Source organism: Ambystoma mexicanum, chromosome 1q (genome assembly GCF_040938575.1).
Source record: "Ambystoma mexicanum isolate Mex_15411 chromosome 1q, UKY_AmexF1_1, whole genome shotgun sequence".
In the NCBI taxonomy this organism is placed as follows: Eukaryota; Metazoa; Chordata; class Amphibia; order Caudata; family Ambystomatidae; genus Ambystoma; species Ambystoma mexicanum.
Genome location: NC_090922.1, coordinates 1,402,994,445 through 1,403,011,393, shown reverse-complemented (window position 1 = coordinate 1,403,011,393; position 16,949 = coordinate 1,402,994,445). Strand labels below are relative to the sequence as shown.

The 16,949-nt window shown below is 44.8% G+C and overlaps 1 protein-coding gene across 1 annotated transcript in view; it reads right to left on the bottom strand.

The window, feature by feature from the left end:
• Nucleotides 1–16,949, bottom strand: part of DMBX1 (diencephalon/mesencephalon homeobox 1) — a 63,507-nt gene that overhangs the window by 11,194 nt on the left and 35,364 nt on the right. Inside the window, exons 2-4 of the mRNA XM_069635395.1 lie at nucleotides 8,802–8,975; nucleotides 7,468–7,646; nucleotides 897–1,251 (exon numbers count right to left, since the gene is read on the bottom strand). Coding sequence (XP_069491496.1) covers nucleotides 897–1,251; nucleotides 7,468–7,646; nucleotides 8,802–8,961 — 694 coding nt within the window. The 5' untranslated portion in view covers nucleotides 8,962–8,975. The remainder of the gene's footprint in view (nucleotides 1–896; nucleotides 1,252–7,467; nucleotides 7,647–8,801; nucleotides 8,976–16,949) is intronic.

The following is a 16,949-nucleotide window of genomic DNA, read 5'->3' as shown; positions in this document are numbered from 1 at the left end:
TGCACCATAAGTGTGATATTCCAGCACACACTAAACCAAATACCAGTCTGGTCATCAACTAGAGTGATCCTACTGCTGCTGCTGCCCTCATTGGGCATCATTATAAGTCCGGCAGTAGCCATGCAGGAAAAAACGGCAGGCTGCCGCCGGACCCGGAATAAATTAACGCCTCTGTGATTGCTAGATTTATCGGTGCATTACGACCCTGGTGACCCGGTAATTCCAGAGGCAGAATTCCATTAATCCCCATTCCCATGGAGTCACATAGGGCTCCATGGCGACCATGGAAACACTGGCACCGTAAATAACGGTGCTGGTGTTTCCATTTCCGTCTGCAGGCCGGTGGCACCACCCACCTGCAGAACTCGTAATCTGCCGGTCCGGACCACCAGACCCGTAATGGGGCCCATTGTATTTTATCCATAACAAAACAGAGGAACCACTTCAAGATGTCTGTGTTTTTTCTTAGAGAGAGGGAGAAGGAGAAGGAGAGAGAAAGAGGAAGAGAGAGAAAGAGAGATTGAGAGAGAGAGAGCGCAAGAGTGTGCCAGATCACCATATGATCTGCCGGGTAGATCTACATCACAATAAATCTAGACTACTGCGAAGAGCAGAATCTGTGGGCTTTATTTTTCCTGCTTTGGAAAATTATGAGTTGTGAATCGTGGATTGCTGTGCTTTTGAGATAATTGCAAACAAAAATCTCTGTTTTTTATATTTCTTTGGTGGGCCTCTGCAGGGACTGTACCTTTCGGCACAGGTTTACATTTTTTGCAATGGTGTAACACTGCATGTGAGCTAATGCCTATTTTGTAGAATGGCTAAACTTCAGTCAAAATGGGTTACAAATGATTGCCCTCCCTAGTTACTGAAGTCTCCCCCATCACTCCTCTCACCTGATTTTGGACTTGTTCGCTTGCTGTGGAAAGACTTGCCCTCCGCACTCGGGCTCTTGTCTGCTTTTAACTCTATTGGAGGGGTCTTGAAGTCGTCTTCTCGATCTGTATTTTCCTCTGCAGCTGATTCAGCACCCGATTGGTCCGACAGCGTCAGGTTAAGTTCAGCGCGTGCCTCGCTCTTCATGTTGCGGGGCGCTTCTTGTTCAACTGGAGAACTTTGTGCTTCCGGGGCAGCCTCCTCGTTCTTCCCTTCACTGTGGCTGACTTCCGAGTCTTTCTGCTTCTGGAGCTGTTCTTTCTGCAGGCTTCGTTGCTTCTTCCTGAACTTGGCTCTCCGGTTCTTAAACCAGACCTGTGTAATAAAATGGGCGAAACGAGGAGCATTTAGTACACATTCTGTGAAATGACGCAGAAGATCATTGTTAGAGACACCATTTTTCACAGCAATTTCTCATCCCCACACAACAGATGCATCATAATCAATAAATGAATGATAGCACATAATGTCTAAAAGTGCATACTTATTTACAAGGAGAATTTACTTTTAAATGTGTGAACAAGGAAGGGACATCTCTGTGCTTGTATGGAACATGTGCAAGGACATGCACAATGCATAGATGGATTATTTCTGTCCCTTTTCTGCACTTTTTTAAAATCAGGACAGCAATGTTTTGAAATGATGCAGGCCCTCTTGCATAACTGTTTCTAAATTAGGTATTGTGGTATTTTTATTTTTATTTCCATTTCGACTTGATGGACCCATAGACCCATCACGTTAAAATGTACTTCCAGCAACCCTGTTAGCATTGTTAGCTTATTATAGTGCTGGTGTTGGCGTGTGTGCCCAACACTGGTGTATCCGGGAGTTCTGGACTGCTCGTCATTTCCATCGGTGCATGAATAGGCTGTTTGCAACCCTCCTGTCTCTTGTTTATAGCAAGCCATGCCCAAAGACATTAGAATATCTCTGCAGGGCCCCACACCTTCAAGAAAATGCCTTCCCAGGATGCGGCAATGAATGGGTCAAATAAAGGTGTTTTCTGAGGATGACTGGTCCACCGGTCAATGATGCTCCCATTATGAAACTTTAAAAAAGGGGCAACCTTCACCATGATGCAAATGCTGGACAACTTGAGTGAAGGCTATGATTGATTTGTAAATACAGAGCAACTGTCCGCACTGATCTGTGAGTCCCTTACTCCCCAAGAAAATTAATTATTTGCGCTTGAGCCCCACGGACCAACAAAAAGATGCACCAATGAAAACCAATTACAGGACCAGTGTATGTGGTTCTGGAGCACCAGTGCCCCTTCCTAGCTGAAAATTTGCAAAGATCTTTGGAAAGACCACATCAACGTCCTCCCCTCTCCTGCCAACCCTTCTTTCTGCTACCCCTCTGGCCCCTCTGTCACCTCTGACGGATGTACCACACCCCTGTACCCCTCCTCGGAAGACCTTCAAAAGTGGCAACCTGCTCCACTTAGCTACCCTCAACTCGCGCTCTGCCATCATACACTCCTCTGACATCTACCACCTCCTTCAAGACCTCAACTTCAACGTTCCTCACTCTCACCGAGACGTGGTTCACTGCCAGCTCTGTCATGAGTTTTGATACTCTCCTCCCTGAGGGTTACAAAATCCTCTCTAAGCACAGGCATAGCCAGCCCGGGGGCGGAGATGTCCTGATCTTCCTTGAATGTGTCCCTGCAACTATCATATCCACTCAGGCCTACTCCTATTTTGAATGCCTTGTCTGCAGGCTTGGTGTCTCTCCTGGCATCTCTGACTCTAGCCACTGTCTACAGGCCCCCTGGCCAGGTCTCCCACTTCCTCTCACAGTAGGCTGACTTCACCTCTTCTCTCCTGTCCTCCTCCTGCAAGCTTCTCCTCAAATATTTCAATATTTACCTGGACTCCCCTTATTTGGCCTCTGGGCTCTTCAGCAACCTCTGTGACTCTCTTTCCCTCTCCATTCTTCCCTCCGGTCTGATGCACTCAGTCAGACACACCTTGGATTCTCTCATCTCTTCAGACATCCCCAGTGCCTTAAGTGGCACTACAAATCGAGCCGGGGCCCATCGAGGGGGCGTGGCCTAACAACGGGATCTTGATGGGCCGTTAGGCCACGCCCCCTTGACGAGCCCCGGCTCAATGGGCTACTGGCACCCCTGCCAGGCAGCCTTTTGTAGAGATTAGCACCCTCTCCCCTATGGGGGAGAGGATGCTGATCTCCGCATTTATTTTGTATAGGCTTGCCTGGCAGGGGACAGCGCCTCGCCTATTCAGCCTTAATGGTTGTGCTGCCCCTCGCCAGCTGGGGAGGGGCAGCCTCACCATTAAGGCTGAAAGGGTGAGGCCACTGGAAGCAGAGGCCTTTTTCCTAAAGACTGAAACTCCCGCGAATCCGCGGGAGATTCAGTATTAAGAAAGCAAGGCCTCTGCTTCCAGCGGCCTCACGTTTCTCCATAATGGTGGCGCCGGCCCACGTGCATCCCTTGATTAAAGGGATGCCTCGCAGGTACGGCGCCACCATTATAGCTGAAAGGCATTTTTTTCTGAAGCCTGAAGCTCTCGCACACGAGCGAGAGCTTCAGGCTGTAGAAAAAAATGCCTTTTCGTGTAGTGGCCGGGGCTGCCCGGGGAGATTAGTGGGCCCCGGCAGGGCCCCGCCTCAAAACGAAATTTCGGAGCCTGCCGGGGCCCAGCCCCGGCAGGCCCCGGCCCACTTAAAGCCCTGGACATCCCCATCTCCAACCTGCTCATTACTTCCCCCTCCTGTTCTGATCATGCTCTCCTGTCCTCTCACCTGGACATCCTGGGTCCCCTGGCTAAGCCCCCGCCTGAGCTGACAGCCTCTTTCTCTGTCATTCGAACTATGAAGCGAGTGTCAGTTACAACTTTTACCGCCACCTTCACTCCCCCTCCTACTCCTGCCACTGACTCTCACTCTGACACAGCCCTTACTACCCTTCAACTCTCCGATTCCAACACTCTAGACATCCTTGCCCCTGTCATGAGGATCTGCATGAAATCTGCCTCCAAGTGCAAATCCTGGTATGACTCTGACTTGACCGCTGTGAAGTGCAAGTGCAGAGTGGCTGAGCGGAAGTGGTAGGCTACAAGCACATCCTCTGACATACTGGCCTGCAGCCTGCTCCAAAGGCAATACAGACTCTCCATCTGCTCAAAGAAGAGGGCCTATATTCAAGCCTGCATCTCTGCGGCCAGTAACAACAATCCTACAGCAGTCTCCATTTCTCCTCTGTCTTCCCTGGCCCTTTGGCACTTCACTGGCCTCTCACAATTTTTCTAAAACTCAGGACATTGTGTCCTCACTCTCCTCTACTCCACACCCTTCTCCCTCATCTGGTCTCAGGCCTCCATTGCCCCCCTCTCCCTTCCCCTCCTTCTCTCCTCTTTTTCTCCCATAACACCTGATGAGGTTTCTAGACAAGTCTGTGGAAGTCTCATCCAAAGAGGTGCTCCCCTGTTCCTATAGAACTATCAAAGACAACATTGTCTCCCTTGCTCCAGCTTTGGCTGATTTCAGCAATCACTCCTTTGCCACTTCATCCTTCCCCTCATGCCTCAAGCACTCCCTTGAGCACCCTCTCCTCAAAAAGTTGTCTGCCGACCCTTCCTGTCCAGCAAACTACTGCCCTGTTTCCATTACCGCCTTCCTTGTCAAACTCTTGGAGAAGCTGGCTGTCTCCCAGCTTATACACCAATCTGAATCTGTTGTCTCCACGACCACCAATCTGGCTTAAGAGCTGCCAGAGTGATGGAACCTGCTCTCCTGAACACCCACAAAGACTTGCTCTTTAGTCTCGATTCCAGCTCTCCTTCCGTTCTCATCCTTCTTGACCTATCCTCTGCCTTTGATATGGTCAATAATGCCAACCTGATAAATTGGCTCTGTGATACCCTTGGCAACACGGACTTGGCTCTGGACTGGTTAACCTCCTTTCTTTCATACCAACCTTCACAGGTTCAACGGGGCCCTTTAATCTCCACCATCTCCCTCTCTGGCTATGGTGTCTCTCAGAGCACTATCCTCTCGTCCTGGCTTTTCAACATCTACCTTGCCCCTCTAGACCATTTGATTTTCACCTCTTCTAACTTCCAGTGTTAGGCAGATGACACACAGCTCTCCATCAAGCTTCCTTCCTCTGCCTCCTCCTCTCACTCTCTCAATCCTGACTGCCTGTCTACTATTCAGGCATGGTGCACTGCTAACAATTGCTGCCTTAATGCTGGTAAGACAGAGATCCTTCTCATTGGGACCCCTGCTCCCTCTTTCCTTCCAACACTCTGGCTGCCCTCCATGGACCCCATGCACTCACCCTCCTGTGAGACAAAAATCCTTGGTTTCATCTTCTACTCCTCTTTCTCCTTCTCTCCTCACATGACAGACCTTGCCAAGAAGATCTACTTCAGCGCACCTCCTCAGAGGCATTCTCCCTTTCCTCAACTCCTCCCAGAAACTGAATGTCTGAAGAGCTCGGGTTCTCTCCAGGCTGGAATACTGCAACAGCCTCTTCCTCAATCTTTCTAACTCCTCCCTTCGCCCCCTTCAACTAATCCAGAACAGGACTGCAAGACATATCTTTGGCCTCAAGCACAGGGACCACATCTATCCAGCCCTAAAATCTCTCCACTGGCTCCCGGTTCTTGTGAAGATGAAGTTCAAGACCCTCTGCATCATCCACAAGGCTTTCTGGGGCCTGGGATCCCGCTGCATCCAACTCCCTTTCCCTAAATACCTCCCTGCTAGAGCCCTTCAGTCGTCTAGCTGTAACCCTCTGCAGATCAGATGCTTTTCCAAGCAGAGAGTGGGGGGTAGATCTCTCTCTTCTGCAGATGACTCCCTCTGGAATGGCCTCCCTGCCCCTCTTAGACTTGGGCAGGATCTCTTTAAGTTCCCAGAAGCTTCTCAAGGCCTTCCTATTCTCTTATTCCTTCCCGCTTCCCCTCCCAATAACCTGCTAATGTCCCCATCTGCCCTTGACAAGCTGCCTGGTTCCTTCAGAGTCTTTAAGGGCACCAGGCCTCCCTAGTCCAGTTGTCCCCTGCCCTTGGTCTCCTCTGACTTCCCCCTGACCTCAATCCTGCACTTTCCCTTCAGGCCCCCCCCCCACAGTAGCCTGGCTGGGCCTGCACCCTTGTAGCTCTTCCAGCCCCTTACCTCACACTTAGCTATGGACCTTCCTTAGCCCTTAATTATCTGCTTTCCTCTAGTTCTGTCCACCTAGCCTCTCCTGGCACTCGCTTTTCTAACAGGCCCTTTGGCCCTGACCGGGAACCCTTTCCCTTCCCCTGCAGTTCTCGTTACTGCACTTGCATGATCCAAATGTCACAAGGCCTAGCAGGATCGTTTTCTTTGTCCTCCCTGTTCCCCCACCCTCTTGTCGCCCACCGAAACACATTGTGTAGAGGCGCATTATAAATACCCACTAAATATAAAAATCTTGAACAGCTATTCCAGGCTTGTAATGCTACTCTACCAGTGAAGGCATTCCTTCTTTCTATCAGGCATTGGATCTCTTTCAGTTATTCTTTAATTCTCTTCTCTTCATTTTTCTGTGGTTTCTCCCACCTTATGATCTGTGCCTTGTTATTCATCTTTTTCATCTATCAGTTTGTGTAGGGTTGACCAAAAATCCTCTTTTTCTCTTTTTTGTGTCATTCATTTGGGGTTCTCTCTATTTCTCAGTAGGTTTTGTGCTTCTGTCACATACGTTCTCTCTCGTAATTGTTACTTCTGGCCTACTCTGTTTATCTTATAGTGACATATCTTCATGTACAATGTTGCTTTTTGCTTAATGTAAAGTCTTGTTATTTGGATCTCAGCATATCTGTTTAGTTTTGTAACTTACATGGTCTTTTTCTGTCTTTGTTTTTTTAGTCATGTCACATCAGTGTCCAGCCCTCACTTTCTCTATCTGCCCTTCAGTCAATCATTGCTTCACAACTTCTTTGTCTATGCTCAGTTTGTTTAATCAAACTTAATTTGTTTGTGTCAGTCCAATCTCTGCTTATTTCAAACCTTTTTTGTGTTCTTTTTTGCAGTATTTACCCTCTATATATGTATAAATATGCACATGAGAAAACTGTACATTGAAATTGTCTTTCAAATAGTCTTTCTTCTCTTTCTCTAAGTAAATACATTATTATCCGTCTACTATCTGCCGCAGCATACCAGTTTATGAATCCCTTTTATTAATGTGTATTCAAGTCTGCATTTTATCATTTTTTTTCATAACAGATTACATTTGATATAGAATGACACACAGACTGGATGGGCCTGATTTTACCATAAAAAAGTTTTGAAAATAAGGCCAGGTGAATCAGAAACTCCATAGAAAATGTGTACCTACTGACTGATTTTAGATTGTGATATTCCGGTATGAAAACAAATGCATATGTGTGTATGTATGGCATATGTGTGTATATTCCTAGTCTAGCATGTGTAATGCTTCAAATGTATAGCCCAGGTATACAGTAATAGACAAGAGCCCGCTATTTAAAGAGGACCACCTGTACAAAATCTATAGGCGAATCTGCGTACCTGCACACGTGCTTCGGGAAGATTTGTGCACATGGCCAGCCGCTCCCTCATCACCACATCAGGGTAGTGCGTCTTCTGGAAGGTCTTCTCCAGGGCTTCTAGTTGCTGGGCAGTGAACGCCGTCCGGCTGCGCCTCTGCTTGCGATGTTGAGATCCATAGCGGGCTTCCAGGATGATGTCTTGAAATGTACAGCCGTTGGAAAACAAGTAAAGTGGCCAATTTAATTATTGGAGATAGTAATACAATGGACATCAACACAAACAGGCAGCAGTGGTTGCATAGTCTGACTATCTAAAAAAACAATCCTTATTTCAAGAAAATACCATAATTGGTTTTGCATCTAAAACAATATTTGAAATCCCAAATACGTGTTGGAATAACTCCGATAAGACCAAACACAAGGATCGCCAAAGTGATTTTAAGGATAGCACCACAAGCTCCAGTAAGCTAGATAGTAATTAAAATCACAATCAATATTTTTTTCTTTTGAATAAATATGGCATGGTAGGGGTTTTAAGTTCATAGTCCCTAGGCAAGGTATTTTTAGTTACAGTTAGATGGAAATAGGGATACTTTGTGACTCAGGCGGCATTCCAAATTTTATGATAATCAACGTTTAGCCACACAAGTTACTGCGGCCCTCATAAAGTATCTGAAAGTAATCTGGCCAATGTAGCAGATCTCCAGATGGTTTGGCATCTGAATCCCATGATGCTTCAATATTCATTACACTGGCTAGGGATGATTGGACATCATTAAAGTAGTAGGCTGTCTACCCCTAATGTAGGAAATGGTGATTGATTGTGGAGTAGGTGTGTCGGCCATTTTGTGTAATCGGTCCTCAAATAAAGCAGAAGCCACACTGTGTTTTATCACAAGTACCAATGAAACTCTTCAAATGCTGAGAATTGAGAATTAAAGCTGATCAAATAGTTGGTGTAGTCAGTGTAGAGGTCTCAGATTTATTGAACTGGCAGTTTGGTCAAATGGGGTTATCTTCACTGCTCATAACATGTGCTGCAAATTGCAAGACATCGATGCATACAAGATATAACTCTTTGACTTTGTGAAACAATGATCTTACGCTGCCTGTTCTCACATAAACATCAGACCGCACAGCAAACTGTAATGTGCTACTTTTCCATCAGCCAGTGATACTGTCGAGTGTTAAGAAAGGGTCACATGAAAATACTCCATCCAATCAGGAAAGTCAATTCCTATCTAAAAATCCTGACGCACATTTCTTGAGGTAGAACATATTTCTACAAACATGTCTGCCACCTTGTCTTTCAAGCAACTCTATGCCATCATGCTGTCAAATAGTTGTTCTTACCAGCCAGTCTCTCTGCCAGTGTGAGGGCATGCACAGAGGGCCTGTAGTCAGGTGCGTGCTGCTGCTGCGCTTGCTGCGCTGCCTGCTGGTGGAGATTGTACATAGCGCTTAAAGAATTCATGGCATGGAGAGAGTAACCGTTCACTCCGTAGTGCTGCATGTTGAGCGGAAAACCTGCAAACAAAAGAGAAGAGAAATTGAAGCCTGAAAGGCAGTTCTTACACACGAATCTCAGTCCAAAAAATTAAAAGGCTCTGCTTAAAGCTATGCAGGTCTCAACTCTACTCTGATTACGTGTACAAGGCTTGATTTAGGACACTCTTAAATCCCTTGGCAAAGATAAAGATTAGTTGGTATTATATGAAGAGGAAAGCCATATTGAAATCATGGGTTCAACTTATTCAGAGACAAACTTATAGAAGAGGCTATATCAGGACATTACATGTGTTGGAAACCAATATTTAGGAAGCTGCGAGAAAGTAATATTAATGTGCGGAAGATCCGATGGCCACTTGACCGAACCCAGAAGAGAAATAGAAAGAAATACATGTCTGGAGATTTCAAAACTAAATCTGCCAATGTCTAAAGGGACGCGTCATATTGAACTGCGCCCTTCGCAAACAGTGAGATGCTGCAATATGAAAATTGGTAAAACGTATTAAAAGCAAATGAGTTGTTATGAGCTTGGAATAAAGTTAAGGCCACACGTGAGATAATGTCAGTGGTGTAAACAAAAGCAAATGAAAACACTGTGACTTTTATTTACAAAGGGACAGAGTTTAAGATGTGATTAAGAAGGGAAACATGAACATTCTGAGGAGATATGGTTTTGTTTGATGAGGGAGGCGGCCAAGTCATTCATTACAGCCAATGTGCAGTTTGGGGTCGATGCATCGATGCATTTTCATCTTTATGTATTTTCATCCGTGAATTTGCCCATTTTAGTTAAAAAAGGGGTAGAACCACTGTAACCGACTCCCTTTTTATTTGTCTACACCCTCTCGCTCGTGTTTGCGCTGTTCTCTGAAAAATTAGCAAACCCGATGTCAATGCACCAAAGCAAATGCGCCAATAGATTTAAATGAAGATGCAATATCAGCGAGGCAGAGAAATGCACCTTTAAAATGTATGTGCAGCTGTCTGGTTGACATCCTTGAGAAGGAAATCAAGAACTGGTCGTTTAGCAGAAAATCTATAACTCTTGATTTCTCTTGATAGGCTTTTAAAGGTAATCACTCCACTTATATGTCTGGCAAGCTGGTAAGAAGTAAAGTCCTTTGTGAAGAAAGACATAGAGATGGAGAAGAACCTATTTGTCTCATTAAGCATAAATCACTGTGGTCACCTTCAAAGAACCGGCACAACTTCGACGGTCACAACAAAAAGCTGTTTGTTTCTTGGATCAATGTATCCTTTTCATATAAGTTGTTTGGCACCTTTGCTTTCTGTCCTAACGTTGTCTACATTTACAGTTCAGGTAAATGCATCTGCTCCCGGACTAGGGTGACCAGATTTTCTTTTTAACCTGTCTTTAGTGCCACAATCAGTCGATGCGTGTGTGGTTATGGACAAAAAGATTGGAGGTTCGAGGCTACCCTGTGGTTTCTAACAATAGCGATGCTAAAAAACAGTATGCCAAGTTAAACTGTCAGCTTGAATTGTTGCATTAGAGCGGCGGCCAACCCCTCCCCCCTTTCCCAAAACTTGAACATGTAATTTAAATTGAAAAAAACTCTTGGCGTGGGGCACCAGGGGTCCTAATTCCGGGACTTCTGGTCACCCTATCCTGGACCTCTCGTGGGTCATTGTCAGCGTATGCAGCAGGGACATCCGTAGGGAACATACATGACAAAAAAGGGGCTGATTTGACAAAATGATTGAGCTACATTATCAACGTAGACTTTAATCTCTACACCCGTTGAACTTAGTTTATTTTGGGAAACGTCGAGGTCACTGTGCTACGGGTGTTCTTTCCTCTTTAACTATTATGAACTGTATAAGGGCGGAACTGCTATAAAAACGATATAAAATGCCATATTCGGATTGAGAATGAAAGAACAAATATAAATGCCCAACCCCCCCGCAGTTTTTTCTAGAATGTTCAGGTGGAAAACCTGTGAAATCCCTTCTAGCAGTTAAGCATAAGCGAGCATATGTGTTGACAGAGGAAGAAAATGAAAAACAATCTGGGAGGACCCCCCTTCTTTTGGGCATCCCAACCACTTGGGCATCTTACTTCCCTTTCCACTTCACCCATGTGTTGCCATGTTGTATGACACAACCAGGCCCCAGTGTCCTTTTTTTTTGGTGCCACTATCTCTGTGACTGCAGTGATCTACCAGTACTGCTAACAAACATTTCAGTTTGTGTTTGTGCTTCTGCCTGCAAAGGTTTGCATTGCACAAAGATAGGCCCAACACTCAAGATAGGTTGTTTTGCAGTTGATGGTAGGAATTGATTGTTGACCTATATATGTTGCTGACCGACTATAAACGGTAATCCTGAGTATTGTCCATATCTTGTTTTTAACAGTGTGAAATAAAAATAAAAGGCAGCCTCCTTCTGATCCTGACTCCTTGTCATGTGCCCTAGGTGTCGCTGCTAGGTGTGTATATGTGACACAGAGCAATGGGCACTAGAAATGGTGCTAGGCAAATTAAAGAATTGCCAGGTCTTCTAATGAAGGCACATACACACTGCTTACATTGGGAAGCTACTACATTGTGTGCCTTTCTGGGCAGTGGCAGTTGTGATGTCATCTATGGAAATGTGTGGCCCTCATGCTGCTACCACCAGCTTCTCAATTAAACGCAGTACGCAGAGGCATAGTTGATTAGGCTGACTGTTGCAAGAAGTGGAGACGGGTATTTGTATTCGTATTTTATGTATATAGTGTGCCTCGCCCTTAGGCATCTGGACGCATTTCTTCAAGTTGCATAACAAGGTATGTACAGTACATATAGTGAGGTAATTACAATACAAATAATGAATATTTACAATGAGGTCATTTCAAAACAAGTGAGGAATATTTACAGATACATAGGAAAGCGTATTTACATATTTGCATATTACAGTTACATATAAAGCAGTTATTACTAGCAGGCTTATGCATCCAGGGTGAAAAGCTACGTTTTAATGTCTTTCCTAAAGCTGTAAAAGGAAGAGTCTGCTCTTAATGATGTGGGCAGGGAGTTCCACAACTGAGCGGCCATGATGGGAAAACTGCTTCCTCCTGATTTCTTCAACTTGAATCTTGGCACTTTGAGGCAGTTGGCATGCACAATTCTTGTGGGGCATTTGGAAGACCGTTTGGAGAACATATCCACTAAGTATTTGAGGGCCAGATTGCAGAGACTTTTGTGTGTAAGGGTTAAAGATTTAAATTTGATTCTATCTTTGATTGCAAGCCATTTCGAATCACGTCTGGCATTCGAAATGTGTTGCATTTTGGGGGTGACTAGCGCTGGTCTTAAAGCATTATTTTGTAAAGTTTGTAGTGTGTTGATATTGTGTTTGCTAGTTTCGAGATAGGGTGCGTTACAGTTGTCTAATTTTGACAAAATTAGGGCTTGTGCTAAGGTAATGCAGCTGTTAGAGGAGAGAAACGGTTTACAGGCATTGATAAGTTTACATGTGTAGCTGGTAGCTGATGCAGTAGCGTTAACCTGTTTATTCAGATTCATTGGTGAGTCCATTAAAAACCCAAGGTTTTTACCTCTTTAGGTATGTAAGTATGGAACCTATATATAGACTTTCCACTGACAGCAGAAGCCTGAAGCAACAGAACCCAAGGGGGGTGGGGAATGGCATTACTGATCTGGAAGAAGCCCTGTGGCGATAGTTACTAGTTCAAGTGAAGCAAGGGATTTAACATAGCCCTGGGGGCATTACCAGACTGGTAATGCCCACCTTTTGATGGTTTTATTCTTATTAGTACCCTGGCACATTATAACGTGGTACTAATATTTTTTTCTTGAGCTGAGAAACCGTAATGAAATTGTTTCTCGGATCAGGCATCCCCTCTGTTTCCATAGTTGCTACTGAATTTATGGAAAAAATAAACAAAGAAAATGGCTGCCATGGAAAGGGAGAAGGGACTACATGTAGTCCCTTCTCCCTTTCCATGGCAGCCAATGAAAAAATGTAAACAAACAAAATGGCCACCAGTACCAAAATAGAAAATTCAGAGTAATTTTTTCTCAGACTGTACCCCCAAGACAAGATATCCTTTCCATGTGAGTTTCACTCCAACAGTCCTCAATTCAGGAAAAAGCTCATATCACCTCTTTCGGAAGAATGCCTTTACAAGCGCAACTGTGGGCATGAAAGCCACTCATGAGATTCCACCAATGTCCAAAAAGAAACGCCTTCTCTCATCCACTAGTCCCCCTAACTTTCTTCACCCAGCCTTTCCCTTATTCTTGAACATGATCCACACCCCCAAATTTCATATTTGTATATTAGCGAACTAGTCCCCCACTGCTTGCAGAATGCTACTCTACTTGAATTGAAGAATCTATGCCTACACTTAAACTAAACTCAAAATTAAAATAAAACAAGTGAGGAACTCCGCACACATGTTTCTGCATGCTCGAAAACAGAAAACGACCTAACCTGCAGAAAGGGGGAAATGCATGAGCGTGGGACTCTGTAAATTAAAAAGACAGAATTTTACTTTGATTGGCACATTGAGCTGATGCTCTCTCTGTAAGTCAAAAGAAGACACCTCGGTAGAAGAAGCGGATGGCAGCCGCAAACCATATTTCAAATATGTCATGCTACTTTTTTCAATGTTATCTCTTTATGTTGATGCCTGCAGACAAAATCAAGAGCGCCAGGAGTCCCAGGGTGCTTGGCGGGCAGTGACGATACAAGTAAGAGTCATCCAGCACTAACTGGTCATTTGGATTGCCATTGGGCAATGGCGGATCGGATTGTCTGCTTTACAGGATCCAGACATCAGTGTCAGCATGGGACTGAATGCAGTCTGTTGTCCCCATCCTGCTTATGTGAAATCACTGTGGGCCTGATTCACGAAGCATCTTTCAATGGGGTTTACCCATAGAAAAATGTGTTTGTGAATCAGGCCCGCTGGGCTAAATCCCACTCTCCTGAATTAAATGTTAAGAGGTCATCAATCTGACTCAAGACTTTATAATCTCAGGAAAAGTGTTTGCCTTGCACATACTCACCAAGAGGAGGGCAGTGTTCTCTTGGTCGAAGGAATTAAGTTGCCGGTTCTAGCATGCAGGTAATAAAAGTAGCAGCTAAATTAGGAAATATTGCATTTCAGCTTCTTTAATATACTGTGTCCTGAATATGTAATCTGTGATCAGTGGTTAGGCTATTGCCCAACTCAATAGCACACACTTAAACAACCTGCTATTATATGGTATGGAATGGTGTGGAACGTGTGGTAAATTTCACCATACAAGCAACGAACAATTATAAGAATCATGAGAAAGAAAGCAAAAGACATGCATGAATGGTCCATTCTGATTCTGTTTTCAATCCCTGGATTCAATACACAGAGCATGTGCAATATTTGCAGCATCTAGCTGGGCCTTAGTTACTGAGAAGACAAGTTTGAGCGATTAGGTGGCTTAGAAAAACGGGTGTTAATAAACGATAGGCCCTGCTTTGCATTCACCCTTGATTTCTCCTGGTGAAGGGCTGGCCTTTCACCAGGTCGTCTCCTCGCTAACTTGACCTTGACTGTCCTTCCTGCCACTTCCTGTTCCTGCATCCATAGCAGGAAGCAGTATCCAATGTCTGGAGAGGAGGGGCCAATCAAAGTGGTCTGCGTCCTTGCGAGAGTAATTTCCCATGAGCGACAATACAGTGAGTGCTCAAATGAAGGTACCACAGACCCCACTCGTAGCCATGTGTTTATTTTTAAAGTAAAAAGCAACAAGCATTGGCAAAGCTCAAACAATGAAGACGCACAACGTGTTTGTCCTTTGGGGGCTCTACAAAAGATAATGTTTAATCTCAAGCCAGATCTAACAATGAAACAAACTATTTCCATGTACTTTGGCTCAGAGCAATCCTTCCCTTAGCTTTCAAGAGCATTACATGGCTGCGTGGGCTATGGGCCTCAATTAGAGTTTGGTGGTAATTTAGCAGTGAATCATCCAAATTACCACGAAACTCGATTACCGTTATCACCAGTTGGTCCTGTGGAGTTACCACGGGAGTATACGGATCTATGTGAACACTACGATCCCCAGAATTCCGACGGCCGAAAGTGCCGCCTTTTTTTTTAAACCCCCTTTACATTGCATACATATGCGGGGGCGACCCCTCATATCCCCCCTACTATTATATCCCATACCCATATATATATATATATATATATATGGTGTAAGGGGGGGGGTCCAAAACAAAAAAAGTCTGAATTTAGGGCGTCAGAATTCTGAGCGTGACATTTTGGGCCATTACCTGGAATCACAAGTGGTAGCAGTGGAATTCCCCCCTTTTGGAGACCATAGGACTCCATGGGAACTTTTTGTCAGGTTTACTGACAACGCAATCACCATGCCATAAATCCGCTGATTTTTGGAGTCAAAGTGGAGTATTTACATTCAACAACAAGATCTGGGTGAATCTGACACTTGTCCTCAAAATATCAGCTGATTTATGGCACGGTAATTGCACCTACGGTGAATCTGCCAAAACCTATTATTTGATATGATAGGTTATTTATAACATGCTTAATATCCAGAGGTTTCTAAGCCCGGACCCGGGAATCGAACCTGCGGTGCTCTGTGACATCTTGCTTCCAGGGGGAGCGCATTGCCCCTGAGCTATCCTCCTGAGCGGATGATGCGGGTAAAACAGTGGTAAATCTGTTACTGCCTCTTTTTTCCCATGCTGCCATGCTTATAATGAGTCGCTGGCATATTATGCTCCCCGCCAGGTTCTAGGGAAAACACATCAAAACTCTGGGATTCGGATGAAAGAGTACCTCTTCCTCTTAATGATCCGGAAAAGAAGCTGAATGTTATAGACCTCTGTCCTGTTATTGTGACTGGTCCTTATCTCTGCTCTATCAGGTGCTGCTACAGTCTGTTCATGCCATTCCGATACAGCGGCTACGCCTCCACCAGACAGGTTAAACTCAATGGATGATATAGCAGCATCGAGGGAGTTGCATGAGCCGAATGAAAATGGAGCGATGGAGGTAGAAGAAATGACCAAGTGATGGGTGAGAAAGGGAGAAGCGGTGGGAAATGGAAAAGAGTTTAAAGGAGCGAGTGAAAGATGGAATAATTTGAGATTCTAGGTACTATTTGATGTGGTTGAATCTTTTTTGTTGAAGTAGATTTCATCTAATTTCTTTTTTTTTGTACAGGACGATTATGCTGCAAATATATATGGCAGGAGGCCCCTCACAACCCCCCTTAGCCCACCCTGCAAAATCGATGAACAGTATTTGACGAAATCTACTTCGACGAATTCTTTAGTGGAATTAGAGGGTGTGAAGCACTGAGAGACTTGGCGTGCAAGAGATGGATGACGTGAAATGAATGAAATATTTTGCTGAGTTGAAAGATGGAAAATATGTCAAAAGACCACTGAGTAATTAAACCTTTATCGGTGTGTGGCAGAGGCGTGTGACCCACGGGGTGGTATTGTGCCACAGGCCGCAGTCAACAGGAATCGTATTATGTTTGATTCCAGAGGAATCCCCTTCTAGTACTTTAGTGGTCGACTGGCTAAACACAGGGTTACATGGAAATCCACATGCACAGAGAGTCCTCTTGCCTCCCAGCAACCCAGAATAAATGAAACACTTAAAAAGATCCTGTGCAGAAGGTTTTTCTGTACAAATGAGAGAGTCCCTCATCGAGTCAGTGCCGTGCTGTCCGAGGAGTCAAATTGTGCTTACAATGGTTAAAACAATCTTTATTTTCCATTAAACAAAGAAGGATATCCTGGCTACTGGGCCTGTAGAGGACTTTCATTTCTCAAATGTGACAATGCAACTCTCTGGTCTAAATGTAGGTATAATATCTCTTTTCTCTGGTGAAAAACCTGCTACTGCCCAGGGTCATCACGAGTTTGGCAGTAACCCTTAAATACGGTGGTCACACCATTACCGCCGCATTTAAGGTTCCACCATGACACGGGCTTGGCGGATTTGCA